At 39.6% G+C, this 22,193-nt stretch overlaps 1 protein-coding gene across 2 annotated transcripts in view; it reads right to left on the bottom strand.

Annotated features, from left to right (window-relative positions):
- The window catches only part of WDR70 (WD repeat domain 70), a 316,512-nt gene that overhangs the window by 14,410 nt on the left and 279,909 nt on the right, over positions 1–22,193 (bottom strand). For both annotated transcript variants that reach the window (XM_061187724.1, XM_061187725.1), the window contains exons 14-17: positions 17,963–18,063; positions 16,242–16,321; positions 14,344–14,460; positions 12,138–12,300 (exon numbers count right to left, since the gene is read on the bottom strand). In XM_061187724.1, the coding sequence (XP_061043707.1) occupies positions 12,138–12,300; positions 14,344–14,460; positions 16,242–16,321; positions 17,963–18,063 (461 nt within the window). The remainder of the gene's footprint in view (positions 1–12,137; positions 12,301–14,343; positions 14,461–16,241; positions 16,322–17,962; positions 18,064–22,193) is intronic.

Below are 22,193 nucleotides of genomic sequence, written 5' to 3'. Positions count from 1 at the left end.
CTTCCTCCAACTGCAGGAAAATATTTTTCACATCTAGAGAAGCTGGCCCTGTATGATGCTACTGAAGGCTTGGTGAAGGAATGAAGCCTGAGGTTGCACTCTCACAGGGCCACCCTTTAAGGAGCAGTCTTTCATTCTCAGGAGTATGGCATGGGGAGGTGAAGGGAGACGTGGTCCACGGAAGGAAGTTTCCCTCATTCCAATCCATCCTGCCCCCAAAACCGACATTCTTACAGCATAGTTCAGCACCTTCCATAAGAGCTGTACGTTGTCGGCTGAATAAAGACCAGGTTCTTCAAAAAATATTATTTGACTTTAGCACAATGAATATCTCTGTCTAGTCTAGGAAATGCCAGTGTTTTATAGAAGCAAAGTGAGAGAATTACAGCTTTACAATTTGTAGCTATTCTTTCTTGTCAGCAATTTTTATCTTTAAATTTATTTCCAGCAGTTTTTCTTTTGAGATTTTTTGGAAATCCATATAGGAGGAAGACCAAAAAAAAAAAAATATCAATTCAGGATTATTTAGGGCATTTAAAACAGACTTCTTTAGTCACCACTTTTCAAGACAATGAAGAACAGAGATGATTAGACAACTTCCAGCAGAGTTAGGAACAGAACCAGGAGATTTCTTCCTTGGGGGTGGCCTAATTTGCCCTTGGCATAGAAAACTACTATAAAAATAAATCAACAATGTCAAGCAAGAGCAAAATGACACATACAAAAAGATAAAATGTTTTGAGAGCACTTAAAAGCTGGTCCAGAAATTCCTACTTTTAAAACCAATAGGAAACCAACAAATAAACAACAAAACCCTCTAAGCCCCTTCTAACCTTGTCACTGGCCACATAAAATGTATTCCTTTCTGGGCTGCTTGAAGAAATGGAATTTATACACTGATCTTAACATAGACTCTTTTGGGTGCTTCCATGAGGAAAAGCAGAACAAACCAAACCAAATGGGCACTGAAGACATGGCAGTAACTCAAGAAATACACATATAAATAAATAATGTGCAAAAAATATATTCTACTGCTTCAAGAAAGCATTTCCATTACCAGCCATTCCCTGTCTCCTCCTATTTAAGCAGTTCCTGCGTAATTCTATTACCTCCTTTCTCAAGAGACAGGAAGTTGTCAACTCAAATTTACAACCTCATGGCAGATTTACCTCAGTTGCCCAAAACGAAAGCCTACAAAGGGACTGACCTGAAGAAAAAGAAGGCAAGGGGAACGTTCCATTAAGCCAAAGCATTGTGCGTGCTCAACAGGTTAATGGGGATAAGGTAAGCCTCGCTGAGAACCATTAAAGTATCCACCGTATTGAAATCAGCTTTATCCAGACTATTTATTTCATTGATTTACTGTCCACATTTACCCATTTTTCTAAGTGTTAACTGAAAACTCAAACTTACAGAAGGCGGATGTGAAACTTGTATTTTCCAGTTTGATTAACTCACTTGGCAAATAGTAAACATTTTCACTTGACTATGTATGTCATCTTGTTTACTAGAGTTACCAAGAAAAGGAGAGCAGATTAGATAGCAACATAGTTATTTACTGCTAACCATTAAATAAACTAATCAGAGGAGGGCTGATGGGTTTTTTGTTTTAGCTTCAGTAAACTCTGCATTTGCTAATAGTTAATATTTCATGAAGTACATATAAAAGCTTAAGCAAATGTCTTTCTCAAATCTATACATTCTGAATAGCTGATACTTTGTGCTGATTAATTTCCCCCTCAGAACATTTTTTAAACTGAATTCTCAAAGTTATTTGTACAAAGGGAGTCTTGTCCAGCAACTGTGTGTTACAGAAAAATGACAGAAGCCCAACAGAAACCGAATCCCACCACCTTCAATGTTTCCATCCAGAGGAATTTTGCATAGAACAGTCAGTAATGAATAAAAATTCCCTCTGTAATCTTTTCGAAGGGCATTTTTTGGATACAATGTTTGTGTAAGAGATTCAAAGTGTCCTTTCAAAGATTCAAAGCCTGTCCTTTCTCTTCTAAGCTCTAACCTAGGCTTTCTACACCCAGAGAGAAGTCTCAAAATGTCTTTGGTTGCAATGGGAAGTCCACAGGTCAAATTCTCTTGAGTTATGGATATTCTCCTGATATGATTCATTCAAAAAGCATAAAGTGAGCTCCAGGGTAACAGAATGAGTATGAGGGGAAATCACTTGTAATACTTAATCATCAGTATGTGACTATCAACCACAAGCTTTTTTGGCTCAGAGCCCATTGTTTATTATGAAGGAAAACCTCAAAGCCAAAGTCAATTATAGCCATGACTTGACAATCTGACACACTTGTTAACCCTGTTAGAATGAATACGGTCCAGATGAACTCTGACCCAGTCATCACAATTGCAGAATTATTAAGATTAAATAAAGGCTTGACCAAAAGATTCCACTTGAAATGGTCCCTTCTTTCTGGTGAAGAGCTAATCAAAGATAATTTTTATTTATTTATTTACTTACTTATTTTTAATTTTTATTTTTTATTGGAGCATAGTTGATTAACAATGTTGTGTTAGTTTCAGGTGTATAGCAAAGTGATTCAGTTATACATAAAAAATATTAGGGATGCATAAGAAGATGAGAGGCAACAAGATATTTCTAGATAAAGAATGTTCTATCTCCTTCAGGAAATGAACACATAATATTTTGGAAAATAGCTAAACACATCTCAGACTCATTAAGTAGGACATACTAACTCATAATGCTTGTGTGAGAGTTCAAAGACTGGGTGAGGGTGGAGAAAGGGACATACATGAAACCTGTGGAAACTGGGGGAAAAAAAAAGAAAAAGAGGGAAAAACAAAAGGAACCCTCTAAAATCACCATTAGCTACTTTATCAGTAAGTGGGTAAACAAGTTAGAATGATTAAATCTTTGAAGAGCACACAGGCCTGAGGCAGCCCAGGTAATGTCAAAATGCCCTCTCTAAGCTCACATTTATGAAACATATAATGGTGTGCCACAATTTCTACTCAAAAACACATATGAAAGCTGGGCATTAGTGTAACTCTACTCTCTTACTTCATAGATGGCGAAATAGTCTCAGTGAAGGTAAGTGAGTCTCAGAGCAGGAACTAAACCCCAGGACTTCTGATTCTTAGTCTAGCGTTCTTCCACTATGCCACACAATAATATTTTCGGCTTCACTATTATTCAACTTTTCCAATAACTACTATCAGTTGCTTTGTGATGAGAAGCAGTACACTGTAGTAGTCAAAAGCAGAAGCTTGACTTTGAAGCCAGACCACCTGTGTGCAAGTCCCGATTCTGCCTCTTGCTATCTGTATGGCTTTGGTCAAGTTATAAGCCTCAATTTCCTCATACATAAGATTGGAGCAATAATACCACTTTCCTCATAGGACTGTTGTGAGGATTAAATGAATAATATATAAAGTTTTTACATTACCATATAAAAGTGTCATTATTACCATATACCTTGCTTTTGGCTATCAGGTGTTCCTCACTTCATATTTTCACAAGTTATATGTGGAATATATTTGATAAAATAATTTGTATATTAAATACAACACAGCAGCTTGTTGTTTTTTTAAAAACCCCGGGGGAAATACTCTTCTATGTAAATAAACTGTCTTCAGTATGAATCTCTATAATCAAAATAATCTATTCCATACATTTGAATTTTCAGAAGGGCTAATCACTTGTAGTTTATTTTAAATAATTACTTTTTTTTATTATTACCAGACTTTAGTGTGCAAAATAATCACCTGGAGAACTTCTTAAGATGCAGATTCCAAGCCCCAATCTCTCAGTCTAATTGAGCTGGGGTGAAGCCTAGAAATCTGAATTTTTAACTTTCCCACTCTTACCCTCAACTCTGACACAGACAGTCCACAAAATCACTTTGAGAAACACTGGTCCTTACATAGGAATACGGTGGTCAGTGATATCAGTCATGTAACCGTAACTCACAAAAAAAAGTAACATTTTTCTCTGTGGGTTTCTGTCTCTTCCTGGCACAAATAATATATAAATCTTTACTCACTCAAAGAGTGATCTCTTTAAATATTGCCTAGTAACTCAACATGACTTAAACGTATCCTTTATAGATGGGAATGATATTTTAATGCATATACACACATATCCACGTATCCCGTATCAGACAAGACATGCACAGTGAAAATCAAATTGACTGAACCAGCAATAATGGCAGCTTATCTGGCAAGAAAAGTGACCGTGGCTGACAGATCTGTCAGGCTGTCTGGCTACTGGCCAGGGTTCAGGTTCCCACACACAACTATCCCTGTTGATGTGTAAGCTAATAGCATTCTGGATCTTTATCCTGCCCACTCCCCAGCCAGCTCCTTTCCCCTCCCTCCAGCAACATCTTTTGACAAGAAACTGTAATTGAATCTGCCCATGTATAGCTAAACAAGAGTCCTCTGTGATCCTGCTGTGTTTTAAAACCTTCATGGTTACATTGTGAGTGCCAGCAATGAAACTTAAAACACTCAACAATAAAGGTAAAGCGTTAAATGACTCTTTGTTCTCATCACTGGAGAATAAAGGTGAGTGTCATGTTCAAGCAGGCAGATTTGTGTAATATCTAGTTGTGTTTTCCTGTGATAAAGCAAGATACAGTAAATCTTCATTTCATCACTGACACAAGTCAACTGCAGGGAAGAAAAACAACCAGACACACATTCTCGATTACAGTGACCTTTATGAAAAGATCCTTTTAAATATTAGCTTCCCTTCAAACACTGCCACTTGGCAGTAAACAGTATACTGTAGCAGGTGAACACAGGAGAAACTGAACTGCAATTCTGGCTAACAAATCACATGCCACAGACAGTGCCATGAACTTAGTATGCAGTAAATGTAAGGTGACAAAACTGAGTGGAAGGAAAGAGATGGGAGCAAACTGCAGCAGCAGAAAGGTGTATATTAAGAGAGATCACAGTCCTCTGAAAAGCTCATTAAATTAGGGATCAAGAGAAATGAAGTCTAATTCTAATTGCAATCATGGTGAATTGCAAGTCTCTAAGTTTCAGTGTCCTCACATGTAAGGTAAGGATATGACAATACCTGTTCTACCCATTTTGCAGAGCTACTATTAAACTAGCATATTATTCAATTGTAGACATCACTAAACCACCTACAGTGCAGGAAAATGTCATTAGGTAACAGAAACCAATGAACAAAACCAATTTCTGCTTCAATTAATTCTAGTTAAAGAAGGTTGAAAATCTGGATGAATTCTTTTCCAAGAAAATATTAATTACCAAGCAGACTCAGAAGAGTCAGAATATCCAGATAGTCTACTTACCATGAGGGGATGGAAAAGAAAGAGAAAAATTAAGGAATTACTACTCACCCTCCCCTCCACAAAAGCACCAGGCTTCGACAGTTTTATGGGTAAATTCTATCAAATTTTTACAAAGTAGATTTAATGGTATTCAAAACAGTTTGAGAGTACATACAGAAAAGGAAACCATACAAAATTTTTATGAAGGCAGCCTAACACCTGACAAAGAACAAACCATAAGCATGTGAGGGTCATACCAAAGAAGTGAGGATGATTCAATACTAGAATTTTGTAATATAATCATATTCATTGATCAAAGTAGAAATACAGAGGGAATTCCCCGGCAGTCCAGTGGTTAGGACTCCGAGCTTCCACTGCAGGGGGCATGGGTTCGATCCCTGGTCCCCTGGTCAGGGAACTAAGATCCCGCAAGCCATGAGGTGCAGCCAAAAACAAAACAAAACCCAAAAAAACAAAACAAAACAAAAATAAAGCAGAAATACACAGAGATACAACAAAGGAATTCAATAAAATTCAGCATCTATTTCAGATGAACATGCCTCTCATTTTTGTACAGTGTTTTCTTCGTATAGGATGCTCTTCCTTTGGATATCTGCACAGCTCATTCCCTCATTTCATTCAAGTCAAAGATCACTTTAGCAGAGGTTCTATCCTGATCACCATATCTAAAAATAGCACCCCCTCTTTCTCCCTGATTACTCTATGTCCCCTTATCCCTATTTTATTTTTCTTCACTGCACTTGCTACCATCTAACACTTACAGATTTACTTATTGTCTGTCTCTGTCCACTAGAATATAAGCTCCATAAACCACAACTTAGTACCTGACACACTGTAGGTGTCCAATAAATCTTTGTTGAATGAATAAATAAAATAAAAAGAGATGAATTCTTCTTTAACATCTTGTATGTGTATGTTTTCAAAAGCTGTCATGCTTTACGGAGAAATACCATTAAATTGAACAATATGAAATTGCCGATATTTGACTTTTTTTCATCTACAGAAAGGGCAATTACATATGTTTTAACCGAATCCTGTTCAAGTTCAAAGTAAGAAAAGGATGTGCACTATCACTGTTATTATTTATTTTATTTATTTTTATTTTTATTTTTTGGCTGTGTTGGGTCTTCGTTTCTGTGCGAGGGCTTTCTCTAGTTGCGGCAAGCGGGGGCCACTCTTCATCGCGGTGCGCGGGCCTCTCACTATCGCGGCCTCTCTTGTTGCGGAGCACAGGCTCCAGATGCGCAGGCTCAGTAATTGTGGCTCACGGGCCTAGTTGCTCCGCGGCATGTGGGATCTTCCCAGACCAGGGATCGAACTCGTGTCCCCTGCATTGGCAGGCAGACTCTCAACCACTGCGCCACCAGGGAAGCCCTCACTGTTATTATTTAATATTGTTCTGGCAGTACCAGTCAGTACAATTAGATAAGATAAAGAAATAGCAGGTATAAAAATTGGAAAAGAGGTGGTGAATTTATCATTATTTGCATATGATATAATTTTATGCCTGCAAACCCCTCTAAATCTGACCACATTAAAATAAATTTTTTTCACATGGGGGAAAAATGGCATAAACAAAGTAAAAATAAAAATGACTGACGGGACTTCCCTGGTGGTGCAGTGGTTAAGAATCCACCTGCCAGTGCAGGGGACATGGGTTCGAGCCCTGGTCCGGGAAGATCCGACAGGCCACGGAGCAACTAAGCCCGTGCACCACAACTACTGAGTCTGCGCTCTAGAGCCTGCGAGCCACGACTACTGAGCCCACATGCCACAACTACTGAAGCCCGTGCACCTAGAGCCCGTGCTCTGCAACAAGAGAAGCCACCACAATGAGAAGCCTGCGCACTGCAACGAAGAGTAGCTCCCGCTCGCCGCAACTAGAGAAAGCCTGTGCTCAGCAATGAAGACCCAATGCAGCCAAAAATAAATAAATAAATTTATTAAAAAAAAAATGACTGACTAGTAGGAATATTTGCAATACGTGACATACAAAGCGTTAAGCTCCTTAATATAAAGAACTCCTACAAATCAGTAAGAAGAGGACCAATCAACCAATAGACAAAAGGGCAAAAGACATAAATAGAAAGTTCACAGGAAAAAGAGGCTTTTAACATATGAAAAGATGCCTAGAAAATTTTTAATGAAAGTGTAAACTACGATGGAATACAAGGTTTCACCTATCAGATTGACAAAGATAGAAGGATGAGGGGAAGGAAGCTCTGATACATTGAATAAGTTGGTTAAAAAGTCTCTTTGGAGGAAATCTGGGCACTATCTATACAAATTTAAAATGCAAATATCTTTTGATTTGGCAATTCTATTTCTCGAAGTTTTGCATATGTGGTCAAGGAGTCCAAAGATATTAATTTCAGTATTGTTTATAATAACAACAGACTGAAAGCAATGCAAATGTCCTTCAATACTGTACTGTTTTAGAAAAGCATAATATATCACACAATGGAAAATATCAAGAAAGTATACAGCATGAGCTAGATATGTATGAATGGGTCTAGTCCAATCTCCCAAGTAATAAATAAAGCAAAAAACCAACCAACAATCAAAAACAAAGACCAGCTTGTAAAACATGTTATATGCCTGTTTTTAAACAATAAATGTTTCTACACATATGTCTGCTCATTTATACATGGACTCTCTCTGGCAGGAAATACAAGAACCTGTCGGCAGTGGGTATCTCTAAGTGGTAGAACGAAGGAACTGGGGGTTAAAGTGAAAGGGAGGCTTTCAAATTTCCATTGTCTATGCTTTAGCATTGCTGGATTTTTAAAAAATTGTGTGCATGTATTACTTAAAATCTCAGATGTGAAAATTTTGTTATCAAAATAATTAGTTGTTAGAAGTTAGAACAATAACCTGGAAGTTCTAAGGCCAGGTTCCTGGTTTGGGTTCTAGCAATAACTTGCAATCCAGTAGGTTCTAAAAGTTACCTTCTCAGTGTCTCATTTTCTTCAGTGGTAATTCTGACACCTTTCTATGAATTATATATTGCTAATATCAATCATTAATCAGCAAACAGTATTATTTCAATATTTGTGGAGACACCTCAATGATTTACTTTGTGTACAAACGTACACACGTCTATTTGGAGCAGTTTGCTATCAAAATGATACATATTATGTTTGGCAAATTTTAAACCATGGCTCTGTTTACTCTTCTTTCCTCAGCTAATTTTTGGTATGCTTATAAACAAGTTTTTTGAAGTATAAAAAGATCCCTAATAATAACAGAAAATAACTACTCCATTAAAAACAGAAGTGTCAGAGGCATAATCTATAAGCGTATCTGAGTGCCAAGGATGTGTTGACATATATTAGCTTATACACACACAGATTCTATACAAATGAAGGCTACATGCAAACTATTTAGCTGGCCAGCCTTGATATGACCCTCTTAGCTGTTGTAATATTATCCAACTACTTGTTCAGAGATGTTCCATCTGTACTGTCTGGTTATTAATACATGTTGCAAACATCCACCACTGACGTTACACAGTAAAGTCTGTTCTGCTACAACACATATAGCAAAGGATGCGGTGCTCCCCACCAGGGGCCCTCAAATCCCTTTAGCATTTTTCTGCAGGGTGCTTTCACTTGCAGCAGCAGCACCGACCTCTCTCTGTCAGAGGGCTGCAGCAGGTTGCTAAAGCCCTGATAGCTGGAACTGCCTGAAATGTCTCCCCCGGTCCCATCTCTAGCCATCACCAAGGACCAACAGATGTTGGAGTGAAATACCTCCAGTTACTGTGTGCTCTGACCAGGGTCTCCAGGATCACCTTGTGGGACTAAGCCAAAGTGACCCTCCCTGGAACTCTGTTTAATATTGCGCACTTTCTTGGCTTAAATCATCTTTGTAAGAGTCTTTATCTCAGGGTCTACTTTTAAGGAACCCAAGCTAAGACAGTGTGTTTTACTCTTATGCAAAGTAGCTCATAATGATCAGCAGATAGGGGATCAATATCAATATAACATGTAAGTTGAGTTGGTTTATAAAGTTGGTTTTCTTCTAGCATATAAATGTTTTGAAAAGTAATCAGAGTCCAGCTTTCTCATAACTGAAGAGAAAACTTTAGCAATACATAAAAACATCAAGAGAAAAGCTGAATATGCTTCCAACAATACAAAAATACACATACACAAATTTATTTACTGTGTTAGTAATTGCAAAATACTGGGTGCAATCTAAATACCCATATGTAGGGGAGTGGTGGAATAAACCATGGTACATCCATGCAGCAGAGCACTATACAGCTCTGAAAAAGAATGAGAATGAGCTCTATGAACTGATGGAGAGTGATTTCCAGGGCATACTGCTAAGCGAAAAAAACCAAAACTCAAAAGACTATTTATACCATGCTAACCTTCATGTAAGAAAGGAGGGAATATAAGAAAATACAGATCTGCACATTTGTGCAAAAGAAGATAAACCAGAAACTAAAGAGAGTGGTTACCTATAGGGGTGAGTGGGAAAAGGACTGAAAGAAGCAGGGGTATTGGAATGGGGGAGCAGGGACGAAGATGGAGTGACACTTCCCTGAGTATATCTCTTTTAAAGTTCTGACCCCTAGCACCACACTAACAGTTCATATACCCTACCCACACCCTAAAAAATAAAGGAATATAAACACTAAAAATAAGCCTAACTTCATTTTCAAATGAATAACATAACCACACTGATGGGAGTGGAGAAGAAAAGAGCTAAGTAAGTTGACAAGACACTGTAAGGATAAAAAAGACAAGAAGAACTGTACACAAATGCTGTAATTCAGTTAGGAAAAGCGCTTCTCATGGGCGGGTGGCGGTTAGCAATTCTGAAACGATTTTAGGTGTAGACTAGAATTGAACAAATAAGTAAACATATTGTAGATAATATGAGCTGGGTTTCTCACTATTGGAGAAAGAAGTTACAAATATGCAAAGGGAAAAGGTTAAATGAACCCTGTGGTACAGGTTTGAAATCAGGGGCATCAGTTTAAACTTGAACTATTTAAAATATACATACAGATAGATACATACAGAAATATATATGTGTGTATATGTGTAGGTTAGTATACCTACATGTATTTCTGAGCTTTGCTGGCTGAGAGGACCTAGAAGCAATGACATTTTAGTAGCAATGAGCACATCTAGCACCAACCTCTTGGTTTCTAAACACCATTCTCCAACTTAAAGGAGCCAGGGCTCCTTGGAGAAGTGGTTGATTCTAGGACTGCGGCAAAACAAAAACAAAAACAAAAACAAAGATGAGCCTGGAACATTTTGTGGTGCCAGAAAATAAGGACATGCTAAAAAACAAACAAACTAACAAACCAAAAAAAACACACCTTGTTGAAAGAATAAAGGAGCCATTCTGAAGGAGATTCTATTGGCCAAAACTGGAACAATGTGAGCGACAAACTAAATAATGATAGTATTGGATTTTAACCCACAGAATAAAGTATTTTAAAGTCCACACTTATATTTAAAAACTTGAAAAATGAAGAAATGTGAGAGGAGCAATTCTTCCTTTTAGTAGAAGTCCAATTAATAAATGTAGAAAAAAAGAGGGAAAAAGAAAACACCACTAGGGAAACACCACAGTAGTAACTGCTGCAGGCAAATCTATCCATGCATGATAAAATGAGACAGCAAAAGTTTGAGAGACAGGATTTGCCTAGTCTTAAAATATTACTCCCAAGCAAGTTATTAACTCAAAATGGAATGATAGTAACTTGACAGTGGAGAAACTTGGCAGACATCACCTTAACCAAGTGATCAAAGTTATCATCGCCAGTCATCAGACTGAGGGACACGAAGCCCCTGATGTGATGCACTGAGAAGGATATAACATCACTCCTGTGTTATTTTTGCCAAAAATGCATAGTTTTATTCCAATCATGAGAAAATATCAGACAAACACAAACTGAGAGAAAGTGTACAAAATAAAAAACCAGTGTTCGTTGAAAGCATCAAGGTCATGAAAGATGAGAAAGACTGAGAAACTGTTATGACTGGAGGAGACAAAGGAAAAGTAACAACTAAATGCAACGTGGGATCCTAGATAGGACTGTAGAACAGAGAAAGGATATTAGTGGAAAAACTGGGGAAATCATATAAGGTCTGTAGCTCAGTTAACAGTACTGTACCCATGTTAATTTCATGGTGTTGCCAATTAATTGTACTACGGCCATGTAAGGTGTTAACATCAGGGGAAGTTGGGTGAAGAGTATACATGAACTCTCTGCATTGCTTTTTCGATTTTTCTGTAAGTCTAACGTTAGTTTACAATAAAAACTTAAAACCCCAAAATTCTACAATATTACTGTTCTTTAGTGTAAATGTAGCTGGTTTAGTGGCTTTAAGAACCACTACATGTTCACACATGCGAAGCTATTTGAGGGAATCTGAGCAGGCAGGCTCTACTCTGCCTATGTTTAAGTGTTACTTACAAACACAGCTCTACAAATAAAAGTTAATCCTCAATAATAGATTCTACAAACTGTTTCATTTGCTTTTAACCCTCCCTAACTAAGATAATGCAGACAGGCAGTGATTTTCTTTCTTTTTTTTATCACAGGTAGAATGGGTTTCACATAATGGGTTTATGCTAGGCTATAGATCTAATGGAACTGGCTTGGTTTAAACATTTACCGTTTAGAGTCCTCAGATACAAACAAATGCCTAGGTTTCAGGACCATGAGTACCTGGCCATTTTTCATGCTTAGGAATAAAAAAGAAATGGAGAAACTAGAACCTCAAAGCAGCCATTGTTATGTTCTTCCCAATTCATTAAACATAATAAATTTTCTATTTTAAAAGGCTGTTTCCTTACTTGGAGTATGCTGGAGAAACCCAATATGGGTTGTCCTCGGCTGCTTTGGCGTGCCGCAAAATGGCTTCCCGGGGATTGCTGTCATCGGTTTTGTCCAAAGCAATGTTCTTCACAATGTATGATGACAGAGTGCCCCCGTGGGTTCCAACCCGGCCACCACGACCTGTTCCAAAGGAAAAAAACCAAATCCGGAATGGAGTGAGCATATACCTTTTGTACACTGGGCTTATCTGACAAGGTTGAGAATCCCTCACTGCTGGTTTCCGAGGCAGACGGTTATATGAATGACAAAGTAGGGTCAGGGATTCAGGTTTACCTGATTTTTGTCATTCCCTACAGAATCAAGGTTTTGAGCACTCTGAGGCTTCTAACAGACTTTGGTTTGAAGCACACAAATCTCAAAAGTACTTGAGTATCGTCCTTTCAGCTTTCATTTATGATAATCAAAACCAAAGTAGGACATCACCAAACCTCAACTTCCCCATAACATTTTTAAATAGAGACATTTTTTATTATGCCTTAGTTGCTTAATTTACACAATGACACCCATGTAGGAAGAAATACAAATAGTTTGCCATGTGTATGCCTTAAAAAATTCCTCAGGCATGAACACATGAAACTCAATTAATAAAAATAACCAATGATCATTAGGTGCTATTTTAGATTTAAACAAACATATCTTAGGGCTTGCCATCTTCCAAGTACCTTGTAGGAGAGAAAACAAGATGAACAGACTGATTCACATTATTTTACTGTACTGTAATTGCTCTAGACACGAAGCTCCACATGGGCAGGAATTTGTTCCCCACTGGATCCCCAACTGCCAGCCTGGTTCCCAGTACTCAGAAGATGTATGAATTTTTAGGAAGATTAAAAAGAAAAAAAAAAAAAAAAGGAAAAACAAAAACAAAAAACCACACCACATGAAAAGTCAAGTAGCACTAAAAGATTAATTTTATAAGGCAGGAAATAACTGCCAAAGAATCTGTATGGCCAGTAACTAAGTGGAAGGAGAGGAAGGAGAAAGCTCTCCAGGCTGATCTGGTTGGGGGAGGGGGTCTGTAGGAAGAGATAAATCCAATTTGGGAGAACTCAGAAGACAGAGAAGGTTATTTTCAATGAGCAGAATGGTTTAAATACAAAAGTACAGAAAGAGGGAAGTTCACTGGGCATTTGGGGGCAGGAATGAACCAACAGTCATGTGAGAAGATCGGAGTAGGAGAGCGGTGAGGTGTAAAGCTCAAAAGTGCGATAGATTCAGACTGAAGGGAACTCTGAATCTCTGGAAATGCAACTGGACAGTGTAAAGCTTATGAAGATTTGGGGGCAGTAGCAATACGAAATTGGGAATAAAAGCTGTGTGAGATGAACGAAGGCAGGGTGGTGAGGAGAGAGACTTGAGAAGGTGCCTAGTTAGAAGGGCTTTTCAATAATCCAGGCAAGAATATTATTTAGGAACTTTGATTAGGATGGTGGCAGAGAAAATGGAAAAAAAAATTGAGATTGGTATATGAAATATTTTCAATGCTGAAGGGTCAGGCCAAACAGATATAGGTCCAGAACTCAGGTTCACATGAATGAACAAGTCATAAGCTTTAAGCATGTGAATATAGGAGAAATGGAAACTATGCAGGTGATAACAGAAAATGGGATTCTAGTAAAGGTACGTGCTATATGATAGCCAATGCTGCCTTGCTTTCTTCTGGTACCTACTTTCTTAGAAACTCTAAGGATTTTTATTCATCTTCTAGGGAAATGGGCAGCTCCATTTTATCAACACAGAACTAAATGATGTTCACTTTCTGCCTTGTGTGAAACCTAATCCAGCCTAAATTCTGGTAAAAGTACCCAGTGTTGCATATTAAGCCAATATTGAGAGCAGTGGTTTTAACACTGGGTCCCAAGGAGCCCCCGAGTTCCACCGAGGTCACCTAAAGGGCTCTAGTTGGAGACCAAGCAGAAAGGGCTCCGGGCTTCCTCTCTACTTCAGCACAGCAGCTCCATTTTTATCAGTTTATGCACTGGGTTTCCGCATCAGATCTTTACACAAGAAGTTCTGATGCTAAAAGAAGACGTTTGAAAACCCCTATTTAGTAAAATCTCTGAAGACAGGCATCTAGGTCCAAAAGATCTTCCAAATTCTGTATCTATTACCCCACCCTGCCCCGCAACCCCCTTTGCAAGTCACTAGTTAGATCACGGTCACCTGGGCCTGCTACAGGAGGTTCGGGTTTGTGAGACTTCAGGGGATCCAGTCTGTCCTTCTCCAGCTGTTTCCTTGTACTCCGCTGGCGGGGCTCGCGGAACATAGGCAAGGCATGAGCTACGAGAAGTCACATTTGAAAAATTTCATTATGATAATAACCCTTCCATCCAAAAACATAGCTAACGCATGAGTAAATGAAGATGAAATGGAAATCATAATGACAGCCTTCATCTAATAATAAAAGACAGTCTTACTGCAACCAATTAGCCAATTTCGTTTGCGACCAGGCTCACTGTTCACCTCTCCTGGCAACTAATGGCGCTCAGGAAATGCCGTCAAATACCGTCACAGAAACATTGGTGAGGCCCCCCAGCTCCCAAACCATGGGCAGCAGTTAAACTTAATTTCTGTGGTTTTGAAAAGAAACACTTAATGGGACTGCCTCTTGTTTTTTCTTATAGGACCCAAATGAGAATAATGCCAACAGCTTGCCTGTCAGCCCTGAAGTTTCCTCAGATGCCTCAGAAACACTGGAATCACTTCACACATTTCTGAAATGTGACCACCTCTCAGGAGGAGTTGACAGCACTGAGTAACCAGAAGGGAGGAACACTTATCCCACTGAAACTGGGATAAAGGTTGCCTTGAATGCAAGGAGGTGCCTGAATCTCCTGACGTGGTGACTTGATGGGGACTTAATCCTTCTTCAATATGGTCGACAAAGGAATAAAAATCAAAGTAATATTTGTCCAATTGCTGTTGCTCAATGTCAGAATTAAATTTCAGAATATAAAAGAAAATATGTATTAAAAAGGGAAACAGTGTGATATTCTGGTGGAGAGGGAGAAGACTATTGGGGATAGAATTAAATATCTTTTTTTGACCAAAAAAAGTACCAGAATAATTTCTTTGAATGTTTATGTGCAAATTAAAACCCCTTTAAAAGAGAAAACTGGGGCAGAGTTAAAGGAATAATAGGGGTTTAAAGTAGATTTATGGTATGAATGACAGAAATGTCTGTTAACACCTAAAAAACACTTCCAGTATCCCTCCTATCCTCTACCCGTACTTCCAGCCTGGGCCAGGGCCATATCACTCACTAGTAAAATATGCCTACCTTGAGTCAGGGGAGCTGAAACACAGCCACCCGTCACTCTGTCGGGCAACACGACACAACAGTATTTTTAGGAGGGGGAAAAATAGCTTTTCACTTCAAATGACTGCAGGAATTTAAGTAGGCCGCTTGTAATCACATGAGTTAGACTGGTTATGACACCGACTTTAACACTTCTACTCTTGCAAAAAATGTCACCGGATCTCTTTACTGATCATCAGCTCCAAGGGACATGGTCTTACATGAGACCAACCACCAGGGAGAAAACCAGCAGTGCAGCGCCCCCTGGTCTTTAGACGGAGCCACTGATAAATCCACAGGGGCATCTGCTAATGACAACTGCTACTGCATCCAAGATCTCCTGCCTAGCCGCAACCTGTGACAGGTCTGAGACTGTGACTCTGGGAAACAAAAACCTGCCAGATTAACGAGGTTGTGCGACAAACCCGAGAGAAGCTGCTCTGTCCTGGTAAGATTTCTGATCATACCCCAGGTAGTTCATTTTATATCTAAAGGTCTCTGGATCAGTCTATCACATGGTCACAGAATTTAGGCTTTTCCCTTTTGGGTTGAAAGTTACATGAAGTAACCCTGTCTCCGTGATGGGGCACAGAAGCTAAAGGGGTTAGCTATTATATGACCCCCAGTCCTGAACACATGAAAGCGGTATTTTGTAATATATGCCTGAACTCGGAGGGCTTTTTCTGTCTCTAAAGCCATGAGATCAACAGCACACTAGAACAGAAGACAGATGCATGATGGAGAAACCATGCTAACAACTCACGGGTGATGATGTAGTCCTGGGTTAGAGTCTCCGCTTGTTTCGCCTTCCGCTGGGTTTTAACCACGCATAATTTCGCTCCCCTGAGAGGGGTAAAAGCAAACGATTTTCTTTATTTGGTCTCAGAAACAAAGTCTACGTCAAAAGCATTAGATACTTTCAGGAACATGCTCTGTACACACCACCTCACCAAGTCCTTGACTTTCTGGCAACAGATGGAGCCCTTGGTGATAAGAGATTAAGTGTATGGGAAAGCAAGTCTGAGTCAGTGGTTACTACTCTGTGAAAGGGTTAGAAAGGTCACTGCAAAACAAAAGGCCAGTTTAAAAAATCTATAGAAATAACCTAAAATTAAGATCTTAAAGAGATATTAATAACATTAATCAACCTTTTCACCCTAAAGGTCATAGGGTTCAAATTTTAGTTTATGTCTCAGATGAAAGCAACCTAGGTAGTCTACAGCCCAGGTGGCATTTGTCTACAACTCAAATACAAGAGTACAAGTGATCTGGAACTGAGTCAGCTTGGCAGTGTTGCCAAGGGGCTACAGCCCAAGAATGTGTGGCATTAACCAAAAGTGTGCTTAGAACACTTCACTTCTCCTTAGCAATAATGAGCATCCGTTTCAGGAGAAACAAAAACAAAGAAGCAAATTTCTTAAAGTAAAGATTCCAAAGATAGGAATCTTCTAAAGGGTGCTATCAATGGGGTTCATTATTTTCAAGTAAAACAGACTCCCGCCTCTCATCCTAATTACATTAGCATTTTCAATTTCTTTATTAAAAAACAAACAAAATCCTATTTGTTCTTAAAGACCACAATATATAACTTTATTTTATAGGGCAAAGTTCCAACTCCAGAAAATTCAGAAGGAAACAGGACTGTCTGCTTCTATTCAGAGCCAAATTATAGTCAATACATATTCACTAATAGAGGATGGGTTTCCTTTCCCCTGAAAGAACGTGGGAGCTCAAAACAGGTTTATGGGGGACCCCAGTAAATACAGCATGTGAATTTTAGTACTAGCTAGCCAAGGCTTACTCTAAAGAAAGAGCTAATCACTCACTATACCTTAACAAAGAGAAACAAAACCATCTTTTTTTTGGTTGGTGACACATGTTTACCTTTGTGCCCAAGGAAAAGAGAAATAACTGAGAGACTGACTGAGCCTCTAGTGAAGTTTTCGGATCCTTGAAGCACACTGGTACGCTTAAATTTGGCATTTTGGGACAGACATGGGATTGAAGGGGAAAGTAGCTGTGCTGTCCTCCTCTGCTGGCAGAGAACAACCCTGCCGAACATCCAAACCGGCACCTGATAAAAGCCCAAACAGAAAGGGAACAAAACGGACTAGCCGTTTCCATTTCCTATAAGTGGTTAGTTCCCTGCTTTGTTAATCCCTTACATGCATCACTGCTAATGCCACTGTCCAGGGTGGTATGCAAAGTGGGCAGGCCTTTTTCCCCCCTTGCACTCAACATTTCAGCTAAAGAACTGCAAATCCCCAGGAAACTTTCACTTTGAATTCTGTATGGATCAAGGGAGATATCCAAATCCTCTTTAAAGCACAATACTAGGAGTTTGAGGCTTTACTCTGTGCCAGCTGCATTTTCTAAAAGGGTGGATCCCCATCAAAGAGGGAAATAAATAAAAGTGGGGGTGGAAAAAGAAAACCCTCCCCCAGTTGCTGTCATCCATCTAAAACAGGCAATACTTATGAATACCTCTGACTCTTGTTGGGGTCATAATAGACTTTAGCCAATCCGTTTCCAGTCCCCACCATGATCTGGTTCAGCTTTGGATGCCACAGGCAGCGGACAACACTCTGTAAAGGAAAGGCATGGTAGTCAACTAAAGAGGGCACATAAAAATGGAAAAAAATTCCGCTGGTACTTTGATGGCTTGTTTACAAAACTGAGTATCACCCTGATGATTACCTGTAACTGTTAGGGCATTTTCTTCTAAACCATAGGGTCGTGTTCCTGAGGTTGAGTTCTGTTCTATCTCTTGTTATCTGTGTGATACTCTATAAAAATAAAAAAGATGCTCCCTTCCTGACATCTCTCCTCTCCTTTCCTGACAGCCTTGAAACCACAAAGTTGGGCTTTCCCAGCTCTGCTGCCACATGAGGCTGGCATCTTAGAATGCTGAACCCACATAACTCAGTTCATTTTACCACTGAAGCAGATTTAGATCTCAGTGTTTCATGCTTTTATACACACAATAAATATGCCTCTCTGGACAGCATATTGAGGCCAGGTGGTTATTGTTTTTAGTTTACAAAGATCGAAATCTCATAAAGCTTTTTCAGGAACAACACACGTTTGCAAACATTGAATAATATCTCCCTATCTATGAGATAAACCAGCAGGTCAGTAGCAGAAGTAAAACAGAGATATGGAATATAAAGCCTTGACATTAACCTGAATGAAAAGCTATTTAGGAGAAGGTTCACTGGAAGTTATGATCCTGTGAGTTCATCACTAGTAAGGAAAATAAGTGGTACTCTGGGGTCAGAAAGAACCACGAGTTCTCAGTGAGAAGTACAGCCTGCTTTTAATTTTTGCTGAAGTAAGAGGGCAGAGGTGGAAGAGATGGCAGGGATAGAATTAAGGGGGAAAAAATGAAGCTAAAGTTGGTAGGTAGAAACAGCATGTGCTGGGTTCTGCAGATCTCACTCTGATAGAGCAAGAAATGAGTGGAAACATTAATTCAATGATTATCAGGAACCTCTCATGTGCCAAGCAATGTACAAGGACTAAGGGAAAAAGGGTACAATTAGATATTGCCATTTTCTGTTCTAATACTAAAATGCAAATCATGGAATTTCTGTCTACTAAATAATCTACCTTGGGCTGCATTTCTTTGGTTTCTTCTCCCCAGCCATCCAGCTCTTTTCTTAAGACAGAATATCTGGGAATCCCTGCAACCCCTTTTGATAGAAACTCTGGCTCCCACCTGACTGGCCAAAAAAAAATGCATATAGTTAAATGGCTACAATTCCTACTCTGAGATTCCTGAGAAACTAAGGGGGAAATGTAAGAGTCTGCAGAACTTCTAATTCATGTCTGACAATATTCGAGAAGAGTGGTTGTGTTTCCCCTGTCATCGGGAGAAAACTAAGTTCAAAGGGCAGGTTTTCACAGTTTTAAGTTTTCTTTCCACAATTTTTCTTAAACATGTGGTGCCTGCTACCCAATGTCTACTAGCAAGTGCTAAAAGATGATAAAACATTTATAATGGTGAGGGAATATTAACAGAAAAACTTGAAAACAGTAAATCATATTTTTAATAAAATATGAAAATAGTAAATCAAAGTTTGACTTCCAGGGTGTGGGGTTGTTGTTGCTTTGTGCATATGCTCATGAAACTTACTTTATAATGCATGTGTCTAAAAAGTCACATTTTCCCCTAATAAAACTGTGCCTGGTTAGTAAGATGGAATTAAGTATATCAATAGTTCATGGTCTGCAAAGCACAACCTGACTACCAGGTTCTCCGCCACTGAGACTAATTTGAGAAGCACACCTAGACCACTGGGAACTTCCAGATGGTCAAGGCCAGGTATGTGGAAACATGAAAAGAGTCTCAAACATAACTTCATATCTTACCTAGAATAAGTTCATCCAAGCCAATACTCATCTCCTTCAAGTCTTGGCTTTAGTGTCATAACTACCCAGACCACCCTATTTAAAACTGTATCACACAACTCCCCTTACTTTCCTTGTTTTTATAGCATGTATCCCATTTTAAAGTACTATATAGTTTACTGTTAATTATGCTTATTGTCTGCCTCCCCTACTAGGATATATGTTCCACACAGGCCAATCTTCGTCTGTTTTACGAAGCCAAGAATCCCAAGTGCCTAGATTAGTGTCTGGAACTCAATAAATGTTTGCTGCAGGGATGAATTAAAAGTTACAGTTCACCCAAGCCTAAACGGATTGCTTTGCTAGGTGGAGGTAGAGACAAGTTTCAACTTAAACTCACTACTGCCTAGGAGGGATAATTTGATTTCTCCAGATCATTATTATACTCAAGTACCCCACAAACACAGTAGGGTTAGCTCCCTCCCAATGCGGGCCTAAAAAGAGGGATGTGCAAGGACCAGAGAGCAAGGGAGGAGAGTGAGAGGGGCTTTCAAGGGCCTTCAGAAATCTCAGCACCCACAAATCGCCCGGACAACTTTAAGGACATAGCATTGAAGTTATTTCTCTTCCTTGGTTCTCTAGAGATCTGTCTAAGCAGTCTAAGATTACTAGTTCTCAAATATGTTTTCAAGTGAGCAGGGTGCAGAATTGGAAAAGATCCACAGTGTAGGCCTGGTAAATTCCAAGACACCCAGCCAAACAGGCAGTTTCCAGGGGCAGCAGGTTACTGTTACTCTCTCCCTCTACGCTGAGGGTGTAAATGTTAGAGAGAGGCAACGGCCCAGGCCAACAGACCAATGTCTGATGGCTTTCCAGGGAGTCCAAGCTCAGGGCGCTGCACCTCTATTCCTGTTCACAGCTTTTACCCTCTAATGCCCTTAGACACACACATGGCTTTTTACATTGAAGCAAGGAGAAGGCAAATGAGACCCCTTGAACTAAACAGTCATTCCAGAGCTCCATCCACTGTGGCAGTGAGTCACCAAAGCAGCCAATGAGGACTCTGGGAGCAGTCTGACTTAAGCAAAAGATACTTAAGGCTCAATTACCCTACGACTGGTTATTAATCAAATATTACAAGGATTCCAAAACATGGAATGAAGAAACAGAATTCAAAGTCAAAGGTGGGTGGGCTTTTTTTGTTTATTAATATTTATTGTGTATGTTTAGCTAACCTTCGTAAACTTTGCAGCTAATGCGGCTCCACACTTTGTCCTGTCAAGGAAATGCATCTTATAGCAGAGAGCTGGCCATCTGCCAAACCAAACAACCCCTGAGACGGCAGCGAGGCTGGGGAGCAAGGAGAGCTGCCACGCTGCTAACTTGTCAAACACACATACTGGGTTTTACTTAACAACAGTGGGACACGTGCCTGCTAGAAGCCCAAGGAGCTATCAGAAGACAGATGAGCTATAACTACTTAGAAGGAATGCATTCACTCAGTCAACCATCCACCAAAGACATCTTCCATCCTCTGTTCTTAAAGAGGTACTTCTATAGCTGGGGGCTTGCCACATCCAGACGTACACATTTGCTGAGTGACACAGCAAATGAAGGGTAGAGAGCACATCTGAATTAAAGCAGCAGAGGAAAATGTCATGACAGGAGATCTGCACGGACCAAAGAGAAAGCAGAAGTCCACTGTAGTGCAAAGAACTAGATTCTGAAGTTAGTCTGCATATTTTAATATACTGATTTGCTTAATTAAATCGATAAAGGGTTTTATTCTTACACTAATCTACTTCATCTTACCGAAGCACATGGGACCACCACTGGCTTCCCCTAGCTGCCTAAGCTGAACCCCATGTTACCATAAAAATTAAGTTTAGTCTTTTAAAATTTATTTATTTTTTATTTTTGGCTGTGTTTGGTCTCTGTAGCTGCACACGGGCTTTCTCTAGTTGCAGTGAGCGGGGGCTACTCTTCATTGAGGCGCGCGGGCTTCTCACTGCGGTGGCTTCTCTTGTTGCGGAGCATGGGCTCTAGGCACGTGGGGTTCAGTAGTTGTGGCATGCGGGCTCAGTAGTTGTGGCGCAAGGGCTTAGTTGCTCCGCGGCATGTGGGATCTTCCCGAACCAGGGCTCAAACCCGTGTCCCCTGCATTGGCAGGCAGATTCTTAACCACTGCGCCACCAGGGAAGTCCCAGTTTAGCCTTTTAAACCAAAACCTACTGTCATTTTAGATAATCTGGCAGTGCAGAGGAACCACAGTCTGCCCCAAAAGTGCTCAGCTCTAGCGGCAGCCACAAAGAGACAGTAACTGGCGATGGAGATCATAAGCAAGATGACAAGGAGTTACAAGACT

The sequence above is a fragment of the Eubalaena glacialis genome, chromosome 4, assembly GCF_028564815.1.
Source record: "Eubalaena glacialis isolate mEubGla1 chromosome 4, mEubGla1.1.hap2.+ XY, whole genome shotgun sequence".
In the NCBI taxonomy this organism is placed as follows: domain Eukaryota; kingdom Metazoa; phylum Chordata; class Mammalia; order Artiodactyla; family Balaenidae; genus Eubalaena; species Eubalaena glacialis.
The sequence above is the reverse complement of the archived record's forward strand: the minus strand, read 5'-3'. Positions and strand labels throughout refer to the sequence as shown.